The sequence below is a fragment of the Bombina bombina genome, chromosome 3 (genome assembly GCF_027579735.1).
Source record: "Bombina bombina isolate aBomBom1 chromosome 3, aBomBom1.pri, whole genome shotgun sequence".
NCBI lineage: Eukaryota > Metazoa > Chordata > Amphibia > Anura > Bombinatoridae > Bombina > Bombina bombina.
In genome coordinates, this window is record NC_069501.1 from 720,025,317 (window position 1) to 720,048,008 (window position 22,692).

Sequence of the window (22,692 nt, forward strand, 5' to 3'; positions counted from 1 at the left end):
CTCCCTTTGTACTTCCTCTCTCTCTCTTTCTGTCTCTGTTTCTCTCCCTTTGTACTCACTGTCTCTCTCTCCCTTTTGTACTCCCTCTCCCAATCTCTCTCTCTCTCTCTCTCTCTCTCCCTTTTGTTCTCCACCTCCCTCTCTCCCTTTTGTACTCCCCACTCCCTCTCTCATTTGTACTCCCCCCTCCCTCTCCCTTTTGTACTCCCCCTCCCTTTTGTACTCTCACTTCCTCTCCCATTTGTACCCCCCTCTCCTTTTGTACCCCCCTCTCCCTTTAGTACTCCCCCCTCCCTTTTCCTTTTGTACTCCACCTCCCTCTCCATTTCGTACTCCCTCTCTCTCTCCCTTTTGTACTCCCTCTCCCTCTCTTTGTACTCCCTCTCTCTCTCTCCATTTGTACTCCCTCTCTCTCTCTCTCTTTGTACTCCCACTCTCTCTCTCTCCCTTTGTACTCCCTCTCTCTCTCTCCATTTGTACTCATTCTCTCTCTCCCTTTGTACTCCCACTCTCTCTCTCTCTCTCTCTCTTTGTACTCCCTCTCTCTCTCCCTTTGTACTTCCTCTCTCTCTCTCTCTCTCTCTCTCTCTCCATTTGTACTCCTTCTCTCTCTTTGTACTCCCTCTCTCTCTCTCTCTCTCTCTCTCTCTCTCTCTCTCCCTTTGTACTCCCTCTCTCTTTCTCCTTTTGTACACCCTCTCTCTCTTTGTACTCCCTCTCTCTCTCTCTCTCTCTTTGTACTCATTCTCTCTCTCCTTGTACTCCCTCTCTCTCTCTCTTTGTACTCACTCTCTCTCTCCCTTTGTACTCTCTCTCTCTCTCTCTCCCTTTGTACTCCATCTCTCTCTATCTTTGTCTCTCTCTCTCTCCCTTTGTACTCCATCTATCTCTCTCTCCCTTTCCCTTTGTACTCCTCTCTCTCTTTCTCCTTTTGTACACCCTCTCTCTCTTTGTACTCCCTCTCTCTCTCTCTCTCTCTTTGTACTCATTCTCTCTCTCCTTGTACTCCCTCTCTCTCTCTCTTTGTACTCACTCTCTCTCTCCCTTTGTACTCTCTCTCTCTCTCTCTCTCCCTTTGTACTCCATCTCTCTCTATCTTTGTCTCTCTCTCTCTCCCTTTGTACTCCATCTATCTCTCTCTCCCTTTCCCTTTGTACTCCTCTCTCTCTCTTTCTTTGTAATCCATCTCTCTCTCCCTTTGTACTCCCACTCTCCCTCTCTCTCTGCCTTTATACTCCTCCTCTCTCTCTGCCTTTGTACTCCTCCTCTCTCTCTATCTCTCTATCTCTCTTTTTACTCCCTCTCTCTCTCCCTTTGTACTCCCTCTCTCTCTCTCTCCCTTTGTACTCCCTCTCTCACTCCCTTTTTACTCCCTCTCTCTCTCCCTTTGTACTCCCTCTCTCTCTCCCTTTGTAATCATTCTCTCTCTCTCCCTTTGTTCTCCCTCTCTCTCTCTCTTTCTCTCTCTCTCTCTCCCTTTGTACTCCCTCTCTCTCTCTCCCCTTGTACTCTCCTCTTTCTCTCTGTACTCCCCCTCTCTCTCCCCTTGTACTTCCCCTCTCTTTCCATTTGTACTACCCCTCTCTCTCTTCATTTCTTCTTCCCTGTCTCTCCCTTTCTTCTTCCCCCCCCTCTTCCTCCCTATGTTCTACTCCCTTATCTCCCTTTTGTTCTACAAAAAAGTAAATATATCAAAATCATGTTTTCTTTTGGCGGGGGGGGGGGGGGGAGGGGTTGAACCTTCATGGATTCTTGCACCAGGGCCCTGAGGCTTCTAGTTACGCCTCTGGGTGTCAGAATACACAGTGTATCACTGTAAGCTGTGTAAGGGGCTGTGTAGCCACAGACCGGTCAGAGTGGCCATAATGAACCCTGTCCACCACCAAAAGTGCCTTCAATGGGGACATCAGCGCCAGAAATGGACCATGGAGCAAATGGAAGAAGATTGCTGGTCTGATGAATCACATTTTCTTCAAGATCAGGTGGATGGCCAGGTGTGTGTGCATCGTTTACCAGGGAAAGAGATGGCAGCAGGATGCACTATGGGAAGGCGGCAGGCCGGGGGAGGAAGTATTATGCACTGGGAAATGTTCTGCTGGGAAACCTTGGGACCTGGCATTCATGTGCATGTTACTTTGTCATGTACCACCTACCAGTAGATTGTTGCAGACCATGTACACCTTTTCATGGCAATGGTGTTCCCTAATGGCAGTGGCCTCTTTAAGCAGGATGATGCACCCTGCCACACTGCAAACATTGTTCAGGAATGGTTTGAGGAACATGACAAAGAGTTCAAGGTGTTGCCTTGGTCTCCAAATTCCCCATATCTAAATCTGATTGAGAAATCTGTGGGATGTGCTGGGACAACAAAACCGATCCATGGAGGCCCCACCTCGCAACTTGCAGGACTTAAAGGATCTGCTGCTAATGTATTGATATCACAGGACACGTACAGAGGTCTTGTGGAGTCCATGCCTTGATGCATTAGATCTAGTAGCACAAGGGGGACCTACACGATATTAGGCAGTGGTTTTAATGTTGTGGTTGATCAGTGTATATGGTTAATTGCACTTTCTAGGAAACGCAAGAGATTAACATTTAACACTTTACTAGATTCCAATACATGCCCAGTTGTTTGTTACTTTACTTTTTTGGGGAAAAACAAAATTTATGCTTACCTCAAATTCGTTTCTTTCAGGATAAGAATCCACAAAGCCATAAATTGTGGGAAGGAATTCCTGAAGAGCAAAGAGAAGAGGAGACAGGTCGGAAAGAAAAGCAGGGTCTATAGAGGTACAAATAATAAGCTGCAACCACAGAAAAAAATATCAGGACAGGGGTTTATCAGGTAAGCATACATTTTGCTTTCTTTCATTAGAAGATCAGAGTCCACAGTGCCATAACATGTGGTATTGAATACCCAAGCTGTGAGTCTACTTTAAAGAAAGGGTGGATGAAAATAATTGCAGAATTTATTTACTAGAAACTGATGCCTGTAGGACCTTTCTGCGAAGGGTCGCTTCTAAAGAAGAAAACTCATCAAAATGGTAAAATTTGGAAAAAGTATGTAGAGAAGACTGTGTTGCATCTTTGCAAATCTGTTCCAAAGAGCCATAATTCTTGAAAGCTCAGGAAGAAGCAACTGATCTGGTTGAATGAGCTGCAATATGTTTTGGCAGAGACTTCCCCACCACCAAGTAGGCTTTGTGAATTATCTGTTTGAGCCACAAAGCTAAAGCTACAATAGTAGCCTTATGCTATTTTTTGTTTTTTAATTACAGATTTGTTATCTGGGTGGAAAAGAGAACCTTAAGATAATAGGTACTATCTGAATCAGATCTGCATAACAAGTCCTGCGGGGCCAAGCTGAAGCTATCATAATTATTGAAGCATATTCTTACTTGACCCAAGCAATTATTCTTGGAAAAAAAACAAATGGAGGGAACAGGTAAGCCAGTTGAAAGTTCCAAGGAAAGACTAGGGCATCTATCATGTGCATCTTTGTATCCATGGATCTGGCACAATAAAGTGGTAATTTGTGGTTCAAGCGAGAAGTCATGAGGTCTATCTCTGGAATACCCTATCTGAACATTAGCTGATTGAAAATCTATTGATGAAGAGACCACCCCCTGGATCAACTGACTGATGGCTGAGATAGTCCACCTACCGAATCTTTACACCTGGGATGTGAATTGCAGACAGAGTACATTGATCCTGTTCTGTCCAAATTAGAATTTGAGAGAACTCTTGCTGAAAATCCCTCCTTGATGATTTATATATGCCACCACTGTGACATTGTCTGACTGAAACCAGAAAACCTTTTCCTCCTTCAGAAGGGGCCAAGACTGAAGGGCTCTCAGAATCGCCCGGAGTTCTAACATGTTGATAGGCAACCACACCTCCAGAGGTGACCAGACTCCTTGTGCTGTTCGAGACTTCCAGACACCGCCCCATCCTAATAGGGTGTCATCTGTAGTCACCACAGCCCATGAAGCCTGGAAAAAAATCTCCCCCAAGGATCAAAGAAGAATTTTCTATCCACCAGGATAAAGATTGTCTTACAGACAAATCAAGAACAATCTGCAGATAAAACTTTGTTCATTGACAAAACATGGACAGTTGAAGAGGATTTAAGTGAAAGTAAGCAAATGGAACTGTATCCGAAGCTACAACCATCAGTTCCACTACTTCCATTCATTGGTATTTTTTTCCAGCCATGCTCCTGGAGAAACAGAAACAGCCTGTGAGTGTGAGCTATTGCTTGAGACTGAGAAGGAGCTTGTAGCAAATTATCCTCCAGATATGGAGCAACTGATACGCCCTTAGCTCTGATAAATACCATTAATGCCCCCAGAATTTTTGTAAATATGCAAAGGGCAGTGGCTAACCCAAATGGGAGTGCAACAAACTGAAAATGTTTGTTGTGGAAAGCGAAACTTAAGAACTGATAGTGATCCTCATGTATTGGAATATGCAGGTACGCATCTTTCAAGTCTATTGTAAATATAAACTGACTCTGTTGGATCAAAGGTAAGATTCTACATCTTGAAGGTAGGAACTCAGGAATTTATTTAGAGTTTTCAGATCTAAGATGGGTCTGAAGGTTTCCTCCTTCTTTGGGGCTATAAACAGGTTGGAGTAAAACGCTTGTTTCTGTTCTGACAAAAGGAACAGATTGAATCACTCCCATGGCTTTCAGATCATGAACATATTATATGAAGTCTGCCACCTTCATAGGGTTCTTGGGAATGAGAGAAAAAAGGAATCATTCGCGAGGAGGCCTGGAACGAAAACCTATTCTGTAACTCTCCAGAAAAAGACTCAATCTTCCCCCTACTAGACCAAGGTCTGGCTTGGGGGCCGCACATTCACGTGGACTTAGTATTAGAGTTGGATTTCTTATTCTGCTTAGATTTGGGCCAGGAAGAACCAGGCTTAGATGCATGCTTAGTTAGAGGAGTTTGTCTTTTCAGTTGAGGAAGACTTTTGCTCTGTTGTGGAATGAAAGGAGCAAAAACGCTGTCTATTCTTGCCCTTAGATTAGTTCATCTTGAGGAAGAAAATCTCCTATACCACCAGTAACCATGGAAATAGTTGAATCTAAGCCAGATCCAAAGAGAATATTCCATTGGAATGAAAGAGACAGCAGACCATGTCAGCGGACCAAGACTTCAGCCACAAGGCTCTTCTTGTAAATGAATACTGGAGCAGGACACATACTGTTAGTGGAAGCAACTGCTGTTTGCTGAGGTACATGCATAACCTGAGAAACACAACTATTGCTTAGCTAATTAATCTTAGATACACACCAGGCACCAGGGCCCTGAGGCTTCTAGTTACGCCTCTGGGTGTCAGAATACACAGTGTATCACTGTAAGCTGTGTAAGGGGCTGTGTAGCCACAGACCGGTCAGAGTGGCCATAATGAACCCTGTCCACCACCAAAAGTGCCTTCAATGGGGACATCAGCGCCAGAAATGGACCATGGAGCAAATGGAAGAAGATTGCTGGTCTGATGAATCACATTTTCTTCAAGATCAGGTGGATGGCCATGTGTGTGTGCATCGTTTACCAGGGAAAGAGATGGCAGCAGGATGCACTATGGGAAGGCGGCAGGCCGGGGGAGGAAGTATTATGTACTGGGAAATGTTCTGCTGGGAAACCTTGGGTCCTGGCATTCATGTGCATGTTACTTTGTCATGTACCACCTACCAGTAGATTGTTGCAGACCATGTACACCTTTTCATGGCAATGGTGTTCCCTAATGGCAGTGGCCTCTTTAAGCAGGATGATGCACCCTGCCACACTGCAAACATTGTTCAGGAATGGTTTGAGGAACATGACAAAGAGTTCAAGGTGTTGCCTTGGTCTCCAAATTCCCCATATCTAAATCTGATTGAGAAATCTGTGGGATGTGCTGGGACAACAAAACCGATCCATGGAGGCCCCACCTCGCAACTTGCAGGACTTAAAGGATCTGCTGCTAATGTATTGATATCACAGGACACGTACAGAGGTCTTGTGGAGTCCATGCCTTGATGCATTAGATCTAGTAGCACAAGGGGGACCTACACGATATTAGGCAGTGGTTTTAATGTTGTGGTTGATCAGTGTATATGGTTAATTGCACTTTCTAGGAAATGCAAGAGATTAACATTTAACACTTTACTAGATTCCAATACATGCCCAGTTGTTTGTTACTTTACTTTTTTGGGGAAAAACAAAATTTATGCTTACCTCAAATTCGTTTCTTTCAGGATAAGAATCCACAAAGCCATAAATTGTGGGAAGGAATTCCTGAAGAGCAAAGAGAAGAGGAGACAGGTCGGAAAGAAAAGCAGGGTCTATAGAGGTACAAATAATAAGCTGCAACCACAGAAAAAAATATCAGGACAGGGGTTTATCAGGTAAGCATACATTTTGCTTTCTTTCATTAGAAGATCAGAGTCCACAGTGCCATAACATGTGGTATTGAATACCCAAGCTGTGAGTCTACTTTAAAGAAAGGGTGGATGAAAATAATTGCAGAATTTATTTACTAGAAACTGATGCCTGTAGGACCTTTCTGCGAAGGGTCGCTTCTAAAGAAGAAAACTCATCAAAATGGTAAAATTTGGAAAAAGTATGTAGAGAAGACTGTGTTGCATCTTTGCAAATCTGTTCCAAAGAGCCATAATTCTTGAAAGCTCAGGAAGAAGCAACTGATCTGGTTGAATGAGCTGCAATATGTTTTGGCAGAGACTTCCCCACCACCAAGTAGGCTTTGTGAATTATCTGTTTGAGCCACAAAGCTAAAGCTACAATAGTAGCCTTATGCTATTTTTTGTTTTTTAATTACAGATTTGTTATCTGGGTGGAAAAGAGAACCTTAAGATAATAGGTACTATCTGAATCAGATCTGCATAACAAGTCCTGCGGGGCCAAGCTGAAGCTATCATAATTATTGAAGCATATTCTTACTTGACCCAAGCAATTATTCTTGGAAAAAAAACAAATGGAGGGAACAGGTAAGCCAGTTGAAAGTTCCAAGGAAAGACTAGGGCATCTATCATGTGCATCTTTGTATCCATGGATCTGGCACAATAAAGTGGTAATTTGTGGTTCAAGCGAGAAGTCATGAGGTCTATCTCTGGAATACCCTATCTGAACATTAGCTGATTGAAAATCTATTGATGAAGAGACCACCCCCTGGATCAACTGACTGATGGCTGAGATAGTCCACCTACCGAATCTTTACACCTGGGATGTGAATTGCAGACAGAGTACATTGATCCTGTTCTGTCCAAATTAGAATTTGAGAGAACTCTTGCTGAAAATCCCTCCTTGATGATTTATATATGCCACCACTGTGACATTGTCTGACTGAAACCAGAAAACCTTTTCCTCCTTCAGAAGGGGCCAAGACTGAAGGGCTCTCAGAATCGCCCGGAGTTCTAACATGTTGATAGGCAACCACACCTCCAGAGGTGACCAGACTCCTTGTGCTGTTCGAGACTTCCAGACACCGCCCCATCCTAATAGGGTGTCATCTGTAGTCACCACAGCCCATGAAGCCTGGAAAAAAATCTCCCCCAAGGATCAAAGAAGAATTTTCTATCCACCAGGATAAAGATTGTCTTACAGACAAATCAAGAACAATCTGCAGATAAAACTTTGTTCATTGACAAAACATGGACAGTTGAAGAGGATTTAAGTGAAAGTAAGCAAATGGAACTGTATCCGAAGCTACAACCATCAGTTCCACTACTTCCATTCATTGGTATTTTTTTCCAGCCATGCTCCTGGAGAAACAGAAACAGCCTGTGAGTGTGAGCTATTGCTTGAGACTGAGAAGGAGCTTGTAGCAAATTATCCTCCAGATATGGAGCAACTGATACGCCCTTAGCTCTGATAAATGCCATTAATGCCCCCAGAATTTTTGTAAATATGCAAAGGGCAGTGGCTAATCCAAATGGGAGTGCAACAAACTGAAAATGTTTGTTGTGGAAAGCGAAACTTAAGAACTGATAGTGATCCTCATGTATTGGAATATGCAGGTACGCATCTTTCAAGTCTATTGTAAATATAAACTGACTCTGTTGGATCAAAGGTAAGATTCTACATCTTGAAGGTAGGAACTCAGGAATTTATTTAGAGTTTTCAGATCTAAGATGGGTCTGAAGGTTTCCTCCTTCTTTGGGGCTATAAACAGGTTGGAGTAAAACGCTTGTTTCTGTTCTGACAAAAGGAACAGATTGAATCACTCCCATGGCTTTCAGATCATGAACATATTATATGAAGTCTGCCACCTTCATAGGGTTCTTGGGAATGAGAGAAAAAAGGAATCATTCGCGAGGAGGCCTGGAACGAAAACCTATTCTGTAACTCTCCAGAAAAAGACTCAATCTTCCCCCTACTAGACCAAGGTCTGGCTTGGGGGCCGCACATTCACGTGGACTTAGTATTAGAGTTGGATTTCTTATTCTGCTTAGATTTGGGCCAGGAAGAACCAGGCTTCGATGCATGCTTAGTTAGAGGAGTTTGTCTTTTCAGTTGAGGAAGACTTTTGCTCTGTTGTGGAATGAAAGGAGCGAAAACGCTGTCTATTCTTGCCCTTAGATTAGTTCATCTTGAGGAAGAAAAGCTCCTATACCACCAGTAACCATGGAAATAGTTGAATCTAAGCCAGATCCAAAGAGAATATTCCATTGGAAGGAAAGAGACAGCAGACCATGTCAGCGGACCAAGACTTCAGCCACAAGGCTCTTCTTGTAAATGAATACTGGAGCAGGACACATACTGTTAGTGGAAGCAACTGCTGTTTGCTGAGGTACATGCATAACCTGAGAAACACAACTATTGCTTAGCTAATTAATCTTAGATACACATGCAAAATACACATGAATATTGAATGGGGTTAAGATCAGTAGATCTTCCCTCAGAGAATTCTGACATAATTATAAAGTGGGGACAGATATGTTAGTGAGAGAGGTGGAATAAAAAATCATTCAAGTAGAGAGCAACACTTATTCCCTGAGCTCTGACTATTGACAACAGAGTGCCCAGAACTTTGATAAGTTTCTGGAAGGTCTGTACTAAGCCCAAATGGAAAAGATACAAATTGATAAGGTCTGTGCCTGAAGGCAAAACATAAAACTCTGTGATGGTCTCCATGAAAATGGATGTAAAGGAAATTACCTTCAAGTCTAAATCAGTCATGAACTGACCATGGATCACTAAAGGGAGAATAGATCTGATTAATTCCATCTTGACAGAAGAAACCCTCACGAATTTGTGGAATATTTTCAGATCCCAAATGTGTCTGAAAGTTCCCTCCTTTTGGAACAAGAAACAGACAGCCAGATTACGAGTTTTGCGTTATGGCTGGCTCACTAATAACTTGTACGTTATTTTCACCGCTCACCTTTCATAGCGCTGCTATTACAGGTTTGCAAAAACCTGGCTTGTGCGGGCGATATGGTTGGGTTGAGCTCCATACCTCACCCAAATACAAGCAGTGTTTTGACGTGCTTGTGCACGATTTCCCCATAGACATCAATGGGGAGAGCCGGCTAAAAAAAAGCCTAACACCTGCAATCGCAGAGCATAAAGCTCCGTAATTCAGCCCCATTGATGTCTATGGGGAAAAAAATGTATGTTTAAACCTAACACCCTAACATAAACCCTGAGTCTAAACACCCCTAATCTGCTGCCCCTGACATCTCTGACACCTACATTACAGTTATTAACCCCTAATCTGATGCCCCCGACAACTACATTACACTTATTAACCCCTAATCTGCCACCCCCAATGTCGCCTCCACCTACCTACACTTATTAACCCCTAATCTGCCGCCCCCAATGACGCCGCCGCTATACTAAGGTTATTAACCCCTAAACCTCTGGCCTCCCACATCACTAACACTAAATAAATATATTAACCCCTAACTTAACCCTAAATCTAACCCTAACCCTAACATAACCCTAACACCCGCTAAATTTAACATAATTAAAATAATTCTAAATAAAACTTACTATTAATAACTAAATAATTCATATTTAAAAATAAATACTTACTTACCTGTAAAATAAACCCTAAGATAGCTACAATATAACTAATAGTTAGATTGTAGTTAACTTAGGTGTTATTTTTATTTCACAGGTAAGTTTCTATTTATTTTAACTAGGTAGACTAGTTAATAAATAGTTATTAACTATTTACTAGCTACCTAGTTAAAATAAATACTAAGTTACCTGTAAAATAAAACCTAACCTGAGTTACACTAACACCTAACATTACAATAAAATTAGATAATTGTATTTTTTTAATTTATTTAAATTACAAAAAAAATAAACACTAAATTACACACAAAAAAAAGAAATTATCAAAACTAAAAACGAATTACTCCTAATCTAATAGCCCTATCAAAATAAAAAAGCCCCCCCCCAAAATAAAAAAAAAACCCTAGCCTACACTAAACTGCCAATGGCCCTCAAAAGGGCCTTTTTGCAGGGGCATTGCCCCAAAGAAATCAGCTCTTTTACCTGTAAAAAAAAAAAATACAAAAACCCCCCAACAGTAAAACCCACCACCCACACAATCAAACCCCCAAATAAAACCCTATCTAAATAAACCTAAGCTCCCCATTGCCCTAAAAAGGGCATTTGGATGGGCATTGCCCTTAAAAGGGCATTTAGCTCTTTTACATTGCCCAAAACCCTAAGCTAAAAATAAAACCCACCCAATAAACCCTTAAAAAAACCTAACACTAACCCCAGACGATCCACTTACAGTTTTTGAAGACCGGACATCCAATCTCATCCAGGCGGCAGAAGTCCTCATTAAAGCCGGCAGAAGTCTTCATCCAAGCGGGCAGAAGTCCTCCTCGAAGCCAGCAGAAGTCTTCATCCAGACGGCATCTTCTATCTTAATCCATCCTGTGTGGAGCAGGTCCATCTTCAAGACATCCAGCGTGGAGCATCCTCTTCTTACGATGGTTGCTGAAGAATGAAGTTTCCCTTTAAATGACGTCATCCAAGATGGCGTCCCTTACATTCGGATTGGCTGATAGAATTCTCTCAGCCAATAGGAATTAAGGGGGGAGAAATCCTATTGGCTGTTGCAATCAGCCAATAGGATTGAGCTTTCATCCTATTGGCTGATTGGCTGTACCGCCCACTTTTTGGCTGCAAAACTCGTAATACCGGCGCCATGAAAGTCCCATTGAAAAATGACTTTTTTAAAAGTGCAGTACTGACGTTGCATGACGGACAAAAAAGTGTGGGGTACAGCTATTCTGACTTGTAATAGCAGCGTTAGGGAAAAAGGATTGTTATGGGCCATAACGATGCTTTTCACTCATAACGCCAAACTCGTAATCTGGCTGAGAGTGACTAGAATCCCTTTCCTTGCTCTAACATAGGAAACAAGGACAGGTTCTCCCATGTCCTACAGCTTCTGAACACACTGACATAATCTCAGGCCTTCTCCATTCTCTTTGAAATAAAAAACCTCTCCGGAGGAGACTACTATCGAAAACCTAATCCCTGAAAAAGAATATCTAATACTCAGGGATCCTGAATAGATCTGAAGAAGGCCTAACCCCTTCCTTACCAACAACAAATCTGAGCGGGCTGCACATATTTGCAGGTCTAGCATTAAAAAGAGACCTCTGTCAGCCTGGATTTATACCAGACTGGATTTGGTTTTCAGGTAGAGATAGAGGACTCAAACTTCTGATGATTTCTGAGTCATGGATTGATAAAAAAAAAGAGCTAAAAACAAAATATAGATTATCCATAGGCCAAGATTTGTTATCCCTGGAAAAAAGGCTACCTTTTCCCTGTGAAAAAAAATATTGTGATCTTGAATATCCTCTAAGGATGATTCCTCTGAAACCAACTCAAATAAAGAATCACCTCAAAGAAATGCTGTTCCTGCCACACAGGCAATATACACAGCTGGTTAAAACAACAGACCCCCTTGCAGGAAGGCCTTTGCGAAGGAAACCTTCCAGCTTCCTGAATAGGAAAAAGAGAACATGGATCGTCTAGCTAAGTTAGAGATAGCTCTGCCCATCTTAGGAAAGATTTCCCAAAGTTTCAAATTAATACATTTTTTTAAATATGTATTTATTAAGGGGATAGAACTAACTGAACTCCAGACTCATCCTAGTCCTTGGAAATAATTTATGTGTTTAGAACAGAGAACTGGAAATCTCAACTGGCTTGGATTTGGGTTAGAATGTAATATCCATTTGCTGTACAAAATTGTACTCACAGGCTTAGGGTCCTGAACCCCATCTTCAAACCTTTCTAATTAAGGAACTTAGATGCTCAAGCATAAAATTAAAGCTATTTGCCTCAAATTCTGATTTAAACCCGAGGACAGATCCTATAGAGTCAATTTACCTTCCGAGAAAGAAGATCCATCAGAGCCAAATATCTGAACAGGTTAGATAGTGTTAGAAACAGTGGGTACATCATCTCTAGTAGAGAAACTAAGAGATACTTTTGCGTTTACGCTTACTTAAAGGCTGTAAAATAGCAAAAGCTCAGGAATATCGGACTGTAGGCAAACCTTAAAGCCTGAGGAAAAATCAATAATACCCCCTGTGTAGTATATACAGGCAGAGGGCAAATTGGGTTTGCAATATTAGAAGGAGATACTTCAGATAGTAACAAAAAGCACAGTGTAAAGAAACACAGAAACAGACATACATAGATACTGTGCAAGACACTTAAGCTAAATAAAGTGTACTGACATACGGTAAACAATAAAATTGAGGAATAGTTGAGAAATACAGAAAATAATATTGAAAAGGTTTAACCTATAATACCCTCTAGTAAGAAGTGAAGTGAATGGAATTGAAACATTTATTGTTCCAGACTAGGAAAAGTTTTTATTTTTATGATACAAAAGAGCTCATTTTTTAGTTTCTATATATATAGGTGATTATATCTTTACATTTACTGATTTTAAGATTTTAAGCATTATGGGTGTTATTTATGATTAAATAAATCTGTGTGAAGAAAATATTTTAATAGCAAAAAATTCTACCATTTGACAAAGTAACCTGATTTTAGGGGCTTTAGGTGCACCCAGAATTTTGTTGTTTACTAGGTTTGATTGGTTTTTACTAGGTGTTTAAGAGTACTTTTTTGCAGTCCTGCTCCTGTGCTAACATGGTTTCTAGGGTGAGGTTTCATCCCACACGTTATGGTGCTGTGGACTCTCATGTAATGAAAGAAAAAAACGATAATTTAGAACATAGAGCTTCTTCTCTATCATTCAAGTTCTGCTAATACAATTACTAAATTATAGTGACATCTGGAATTTGAATTGTTAATGCTAATAAAAGCCATGGGCCTAGATCATAGTAATTACCCTCCTAGACCCTGCTTTGACTGTGATCGTCTTTCTTCAAATTTGATTAAAGCCTATGTTTTCATATCTTTAACATAGGGGGAGCTCCAGTTTCCTTGACTGAAGCCCTTTTTGTTTATGTATTTTTTTATTTTTACATATCTGCTGCTTCTGGACAGCTTAATAAATATCTAGCAGCTTCTACTTTTTATTTATCTTCAGCCCTGAATGAGTGGGTATGGGAAACATTACACTTAAATCTTTGTCCATTATTTGCACTACAGAGTATGCACAGATTTTTTCCCATTGGCTTTTTTGGGGTCAACATACTATCCTGCTTTTAGGAACACATGGAAAATGCAGTTATTCCAATATAAATGGCTTTGATACAACCTCATTAAATTAACAATATAATTCAAGGTATGGGTTGACCTGGTATTTTATCAAGACTGCTTGGAATGTATACAGGGATTTTTCATGCTTTTATGACAGCTGTTAAGCACGTACAAGTGCTTGCTCTAAGCTGAAAAGGCTTTTTGGGCTATACAGTAATATTATGATCAATAAGCTCTGTATCGTATCATGTCCGCTCGCACTATGATAAATCTACCCCATTGGCTTAATTGGAATCTGGATTATGTCAACAATTTCTGTATCAATTATGTTTTTTAGACATGGTCAACTTTTTTTAAGGTTAATATTGATCCTAATAATTATTGTCAACAAGCAGATGTGTAATGTGTCTTAGAAGTAAGCCTTAAATTCAATAACTTTAATTCACAGTCGGCTAGATTTAGAGTTCTGCGGCCAAAGGGGTGCGTTAGCTACGCATGCTTTTTTCCCCCCGCACCTTTTAAATACCGCTGGTATTTAGAGTTCACAGAAGGGCTGCGTTAGGCTCCAAAAAAGGGAGCGTAGAGCATATTTACCGCCACTGCAACTCTAAATACCAGCGTTGCTTACGGACGCGGCCAGCTTAAAAAACATGCTCGTGCACGATTCCCACAAAGAAATCAATGGGGCTGTTTGAGCTGAAAAAAAACCCTAACACCTGCAAAAAAGCAGCGTTCAGCTCCTAACGCAGCCCCGTTGTTTCCTATGGGGAAACAGTTTCTATATCTGCACCTAACACCCTAACATGTACCCCGAGTCTAAACACCCCTAACCTTACACTTATTAACCCCTAATCTGCCGCCCCCGCTATCGCTGACCCCTGCATATTATTATTAACCCCTAATCTGCCGCTCCGTACACCGCTGCAACCTACGTTATCCCTATGTACCCCTAATCTGCTGCCCCTAACACCGCCGACCCCTATATTATATTTATTAACCCCTAATATGCCGCCCCCAACGTCGCCTCCACCTACCTACAATAATTAACCCCTAATCTGCCGACCGGATCTCACCGCTACTCTAATAAATTTATTAACCCCTAAAGCTAAGTCTAACCCTAACACCCCCCCTAAGTTAAATATAATTTAAATCTAACGAAATAAATTAACTCTTATTAAATAAATTGTTCCTATTTAAAGCTAAATACTTACCTGTAAAATAAACCCTAATATAGCTACAATATAAATTATAATTATATTGTAGCTATTTTAGGATTAATATTTATTTTACAGGCAACTTTGTATTTATTTTAACCAGGTACAATAGCTATTAAATAGTTAATAACTATTTAATAGTTACCTAGTTAAAATAATTACAAAATTACCTGTAAAATAAATCCTAACCTAAGTTACAATTAAACCTAACACTACACTATCAATAAATAAATTAAATAAAATACCTACAATTATCTACAATTAAACCTAACACTACACTATCAATAAATTAATTAAATACAATACCTACAAATAAATACAATGAAATAAACTAACTAAAGTACAAAAAATAAAAAAGAACTAAGTTACAAAAAATAAAAAAATATTTACAAACATTAGAAAAATATTACAACAATGTTAAACTAATTACACCTACTCTAAGCCCCCTAATAAAATAAGAAAGACCCCCAAAATAAAAAAATGCCTTACCCTATTCTAAAATTAACATAGAAAAGCTCTTTTACCTTACCAGCCCTGAAAAGGGCCCTTTGCGGGGCATGCCCCAAAGAATTCAGCTCTTTTGCCTGTAAAAAAAAACACATACAATACCCCCCCCAACATTACAACCCACCACCCACATACCCCTAATCTAACCCAAACCTCCCTTAAATAAACCTAACACTAAGCCCCTGAAGATCTTCCTACCTTATCTTCACCACGCCGGGTTCACCGATCGATCCAGAAGAGCCTCCGATGTCTTGATCCAAGCCCAAGCGGGGGCTGAAGATGTCCATGATCCAGCTGAAGTCTTCATCCAAGCGGGAGCTGAAGAGGTCCATGATCCGACTGAAGTCTTCTATCAAGCGGCATCTTCAATCTTCTTTCTTCCGGATCCATGTTCATCCCGCCGACGCGGAACATCCATCTTCACCGACGACTTCCCGACGAATGACGGTTCCTTTAAGGGACGTCATCCAAGATGGCGTCCCTCGAATTCCGATTGGCTGATAGGATTCTATCAGCCAATCGCAATTAAGGTAGGACAATTCTGATGGGCTGATGGAATCAGCCAATCAGAATCAAGTTCAATCCGATTGGCTGATCCGATCAGCCAATCAGATTGAGCTTGCATTCTATTGGCTGTTCCGATCAGCCAATAGAATGCGAGCTCAATCTGATTGGCTGATCGGATCAGCCAATCGGATTGAACTTGATTCTGATTGGCTGATTCCATCAGCCAATCAGAATTTTCTTACCTTAATTCCGATTGGCTGATAGAATCCTATCAGCCAATCGGAATTCGAGGGACGCCATCTTGGATGACGTCCCTTAAAGGAACCGTCATTCGTCGGGAAGTCGTCGGTGAAGATGGATGTTCCGCGTCGGCGGGATGAACATGGATCCGGAAGAAAGAAGATTGAAGATGCCGCTTGATAGAAGACTTCAGCCCGATCATGGACCTCTTCAGCTCCCGCTTGGATGAAGACTTCAGCCCGATCATGGACCTCTTCAGCTCCCGCTTGGATGAAGACTTCAGTCGGATCATGGACATCTTCAGCCCCCCGCTTGGGCTTGGATCAAGACATCGGAGGAGCTCTTCTGGATCGATCGGTGAACCCGGCGTGGTGAAGACAAGGTAGGGAGATCTTCAGGGGCTTAGTGTTAGGTTTATTTAAGGGGGGTTTGGGTTAGATTAGGGGTATGTGGGTGGTGGGTTGTAATGTTGGGGGGGGTATTGTATGTTTTTTTTTTACAGGCAAAAGAGCTGAATTCTTTGGGGCATGCCCCGCAAAGGGCCCTTTTCAGGGCTGGTAAGGTAAAAGAGCTTTTCTATTTTAATTTTAGAATAGGGTAGGGCATTTTTTTATTTTGGGGGTCTTTGTTATTTTATTAGGGGGCTTAGAGTAGGTGTAATTAGTTTAAAATTGTTGTAATATTTTTCTAATGTTTGTAAATATTTTTTTATTTTTTGTAACTTAGTTCTTTTTTATTTTTGTACTTTAGTTAGTTTATTTAATTGTATTTATTTGTAGGTATTGTATTTAATTAATTTATTGATAGTGTAGTGTTAGGTTTAATTGTAGATAATTGTAGGTATTTTATTTAATTAATTTATTGATAGTGTAGTGTTAGGTTTAATTGTAACTTAGGTTAGGATTTATTTTACAGGTAATTTTGTAATTATTTTAACTAGGTAACTATTAAATAGTTATTAACTATTTAATAGCTATTGTACCTGGTTAAAATAAATACAAAGTTGCCTGTAAAATAAATATTAATCCTAAAATAGCTACAATATAATTATTATTTATATTGTAGCTATATTAGGGTTTATTTTACAGGTAAGTATTTAGCTTTAAATAGGAATAATTTATTTAATAAGAGTTAATTTATTTTGTTAGATAAAAATTATATTTAACTTAGGGGGGTGTTAGGGTTAGAATTAGCTTTAGGGGTTAAAAAATTTATTAGAGTAGCGGTGAGCTCCGGTCGGCAGATTAGGGGTTAATGCTTGAAGTTAGGTGTCGGCGATATTAGGGAGGGCAGATTAGGGGTTAATACTATTTATTATAGGGTTATTGAGGCGGGAGTGAGGCGGATTAGGGGTTAATAAGTGTAGGTAGGTGGCGGCGACGTTGGGGGCGGCAGATTAGGGGGTAATAAATATTATGTAGGTGTCGGCGGTATTAGGGGCAGCAGATTAGGGGTACATAGGGATAACGTAGGTGGCGGCGGTGTACGGAGCGGCAGATTAGGGGTTAAAAAATTTTAATAGAGTGGCGGCGATGTGGGGGGGGCCTCGGTTTAGGGGTACATAGGTAGTTTATGGGTGTTAGTGTACTTTAGAGCACAGTAGTTAAGAGCTTTATAAACCGGCGTTAGCCAAGAAAGCTCTTAACTACTGATTTTTTTCTGCGGCTGGAGTTTTGTCGTTAGATTTCTAACGCTCACTTCAGCCAAGACTCTAAATACCGGCGTTAGAAAGATCCCATTGAAAAGATAGGATACGCAAATGGCGTAGGGGGATCTGCGGTATGGAAAAGTCGCGGCTGCAAAGTGAGCGTTAGACCCTTTCCTGACTGACTCCAAATACCAGCGGGCGGTAAAAACTAGCGTTAGGAGCCTCTAACGCTGGTTTTGACGGCTACTGCCAAACTCTAAATCTAGGCCTGAGAAAATCAAGGGTAGCACTATTGCATAGCCTCCTATGACTGGCCTGAGTACACCAGAGCTAAAATTAACACACAGGCATAGGTTCGTATTGCAGCTTGATGTCCTTTCAATGATGCTCTTTAGAACTAAAGAAGGGCCTTAAGAAGAAAGCCTGTTTTTTTCTTTATAAAATTCAGATAAAAGAGTATTTAAGAGAGTGCAAGTGTAAATATAATAACATAAAAATATGAAATATATAAAAACTTACTAGTCATTTCCCAATATCCATTCCAGGTAATGCTGAGAAATTTGTGGTGAATTTGGCACTGGTACTTATCAGCAATATTTGTTATTTTAAAAGAGCTATGAGAACTAATATTTTCTTTTAGTTTGCTATTGCTTTGGTACCATGCTATATTGATAGAATCATTTGGAGAAGAATTGTTTACATAGCACTTAAGCAACTTGTTCATGTCATTTAGTTCATATTTGATTGCTAGATGTTCAAATTCTGCAAACAATAAAAAGAATATAAATTAAAGGGACAATAAACAGAAATTGTAAGCTGCATGATAATGAATATAATTTTCAATGAATAATGCACCTTTATTTTGTCAAATTAGCATATTTTATTTTTTTCTTTTCACTGATATCCCTGTCCCCCAGAACAAAAAGCCCTTGCTAACCCATTACAAAACTAATATGCAGGTATAGGGGCCGATTTACCAATGTCTGGCGGATATGATACTCTGTAGCGTATCATGTCCGCCAGACATCGCTGAATGCCGACAGCATACGCTGTCGGCATTTAACATTGCATAAGCAGTTCTGGTGAACTGCTTGTGCAATGCTGCTCCCTGCAGATTTGCAGCCAATCGGCCGCTAGCAGGGGGTGCAGTTAAGGAAAGAGACTGGGGCAGCCTGCTCTCGCATATTCCATTAAGGTGGTTTAGCACTGATTCAGATTAGCTAATAAGTAAAAAACTATTTATGCTTACCTGATAAATTCATTTCTTTCTTGGTGGTGAGAGTCCACAATATCCTTTCCTTTTGGGAAGTTCATCTCCTGGCCACCAGGAGGAGGCAAAGACACCCTACAGAGCTTAAAGTATCTCTCCTACTTCCCTCTCCTTCTTAGTAGTACGTATAACTAAAATAGGAAAGAAAAAGGAAGAAATATAGTAGGGTAAAGAGGTGCCGCCACCAAAAATCTTTTTTTTTTTTAGGTGGGTTCATGGACTCACCCCCAAGAAAGAAATTAATTTATCAGTAAGCATAAATTATGTTTTCTTTCTATGGTGGTGAGAGTACACAATACTCTCTGGAACCAATATCCAAACTGTGGAGTCCACTGAAAAATGGACAGGACAAAAATTGTAAAAGCAGGCACCTATTTATCTGGTTCAACTGCATGAAGGACCTTCCTTCCAAAAGCAAAATCCTATTCTGTAACCTTAGGGCACAATACCCATCATCCAAGGATCCTGAACAGATCGAGCCCATCCCTCCTGAAAAAGACAGTCTGCCCCCTATCGGTGAATCCAGATCGGGGGCAGCACCTTCATGTGGACTTGCTGGGAGCTGACTTTTTGGTCTGCTTAGACTTGCTCCAGACTGGATTTTGTCTCCAGTGGGACTTGGACAAATCGGACTTCTGAGAGGAAGATAAACCTTGGTTCTTAGACTGGCAAAAGGAATGAAAATAATTACCAGATTTTCCCTTAGGCCTATCATGGGGCAAAAAAAGCTCCTTTGCAACCTGCCACCGTGGAAATAATAGAATCCAATGCAGGGCTGAATAAAGCCTTGCCCTTAAAAGCTAGAGTTAAGAGTGTAGACTTTGATACCATGTTGGCTGACCATGACTTCAACCAGAGAGCTTGCCTGGCTAAGACGGCTAACACTATATTTTTAAGATTAATACAAATGATTTGAATAACCACATCACACATGAAGGAAGTTGCCAACTTTAAACAATTAATGTGTTCTTGAATATCTTCTAAAGATGACTCTTTTGAAACCAGATCATTCAAAGAGTCACACAAGAAAGATGCAGCTCCTGTAACAGCAGCTGTATCTATCAATGGCTGAAACAACAATCCTCCCAGTATAAAAGCCTTATGAAGAAAACCCTCAAGCTTCCTGTGCTATCCTCTAGAGAAATCATGGTCTATTTAGCCAAGGTAGATATAGCACGATCCACTTTTGGAATAGAAAACCATAGCTCTAAATTAGATTCTGGTATCGGAAAAAGCTGTTAGCAGGAGAAGGGATTAATTGAACTCCATGTTTGTCCCACTCCTTAGAGATAATTTCCATAACTAATGAAGGGGCTGGAAAAACCTCAGCTACCTTGAATTTTGGCTTCAAAATAATATCCAATTTTTTTTGTTTGAATTGGCTTTATTGAAAATAAAATAGGTTTTGTACATAGTGTGGAGGTGCAGCTCCTAAGATGATTTACAAATGAATGCTATTAGTCTTGGTCTAGCCAATTCAGGTTTTCTGATGAACATGTTAATTTAACAAATAAAAGGAAAACAAATTGTGAACCAAAAACTTATCTGTCAGAGCAATACATTCTGAACAATGTGTTTGGTACATTCCCTTTAATAATTTCAGTACTATCTCTCAATGTGTTGCAACTGTTTCAAGTGGTGCATAAATATGTTATTTGTTTCAAAGGCCTAAAATTTTGTTAAAGGGACAGTCTACCCCAGAAGTTGTATTTTTTAAAAAGATAGATAATCCATTATTACCCATTCCCTAGTTTTTGCACAACCAACACAGTTATATAAATACACTTTTTACCTCTGTGATTACCTTGTATCTAAGACTTTGCAGACTGCCCCCTTATTTCAGCTCTTTTGACAGACATCCATTTTAGCCAATCAGAGCTGGCTCACCTGAACTCCACGTGCATGAGGACAGTGTTATCTATGACACACATGAACTAACACCCTCTACTGGTGAAAAACTGTCAAAATGCCCTGAGAGAAGAGGCGGCCTTCAAGGGCTTAGAAATTAGCATATGAACCTCCTAGGTTTAGCTTTCAACTAAGAATACAAAGAAAACAAAGCAAAATTGGTGATAAAAAAAATTGGAAAATTATTTAAAATGACTTTCTCTATCTGAATCATGAAAGTTTATTTTGGACTAGACTGTCCCTTTAAGCGTGTCAATGGTGTTTAAGGTATGATTTCCATGTCATTAGCATCTCTGCGTATATGTCCATTCTATTTTGTTTCAAGAAAAACAGTTCCTCTATTAAAAGTAATTCAGATACTCTTTCAGGCCCATTTATCAAGCTCCGTACGGAGCTTGAAGGGCCGTGTTTCTGGCGAGTCTTCAGACTCGCCAGAAACACAAGTTATGAAGCAGCGGTCTAAAGACCGCTGCTCCATAACCCTATCCGCCTGCTCTGAACAGGCGGACAGGAATCGCCGGACATCAACCCGATCGAATACGATCGGGTTGATTGACACCCCCCTGCTGGCGGCCGATTGGCCGTGAGTCTGCAGGGGGCGGCGTTGCACCAGCAACTCTTGTGAGCTGCTGGTGCAATGTTAAATGCGGAGAGCGTATTGCTCTCCGCATTTAGCGAGGTCTTGCGGACCTGATCCGCAGTGTCGGATCAGGTCCGCAAGCCCTTTGATAAATGGGCCTGATAGTATCCACTTCTGTTCTGTGGATGGATCTTTAGCTTTCCAAATCTTTGCTATTAAGAATTTGATACTATTGGTCATTACGAAGAATAATTTTAAGAGCGGTTTATATTTTAGTTTTGGAGGTTTATTTAATAACCATATTAAAGGGACTAGAGGGATCTGTATGTCTAGTATAGCTTCTATTTATGTAATCATAGTTCTCAAAAGGTTTTGTATAGATGTACACCACCACCACATGTGGGCCATGTCACTACCCACATGTCCGCAGTGCCAACATGTGTTTTTAGCTTTTCTGAAAAGGCGGTGTAGTTTTCTGGGGGTGTGCTACCATCTATGCAGACTTTTTAAGTTAATTTCTAGTGCTGCTGTTAATATGGAAGTTTTAAGGGTGGAATGGAGTATTGTTGAGGTTATTTGCAGAGTAATGATAATTCCTAAGTCTGATTCCCATCTTTCAAAGTAGGGTAATGTATAGCCTGGAAATGGGGTACTTAATATTTTGTATACTATTGATAATGTATGTCTAATTGGTGGTTCTCTAATGCATAGTTTTTCAAATTGTGTTAGCGTCCTAGTCATGTTTCTTTCCTGGTTATTTGTCGTTATAAAATTATGTGTTCATCTGTAAGTTTTTAAAGCATGTGAATCCTTGATGAATAAGGGTTTCCTGAGTTTTTATTTGTTCTTGTTCTATGAGCCAAAATATTGGAAAGTCTGTTAGATGAGTGGGATGTTGATAAGCTAGAGTATGGGAGCCTAGATTTAATTCTCTGTTGTGTATTAAAGATGTGAGCGAGGAAGGTCTGGATGTGAGGTGTCGGAAGTGGAGCATTGTGTTGTCCCATGACTTATATGTTTCTGCTATTATCAGATTAAGGATATGTTTTTGGGGTTTATTTTTTAAGGGACCAACAAAGTCTGGTAAGATTGGTAGATTGTGCTATCTGGTGTTCTAATAATACCCATCATTTATGTTT

General features: G+C 40.4%; 1 protein-coding gene across 1 annotated transcript in view; it reads right to left on the bottom strand.

Annotated features, from left to right (window-relative positions):
- The window catches only part of HHLA2 (HERV-H LTR-associating 2), a 190,247-nt gene that overhangs the window by 53,632 nt on the left and 113,923 nt on the right, over positions 1-22,692 (bottom strand). The window contains exon 4 of the mRNA XM_053707539.1: positions 18,315-18,557. Coding sequence (XP_053563514.1) covers positions 18,315-18,557 — 243 coding nt within the window. The remainder of the gene's footprint in view (positions 1-18,314; positions 18,558-22,692) is intronic.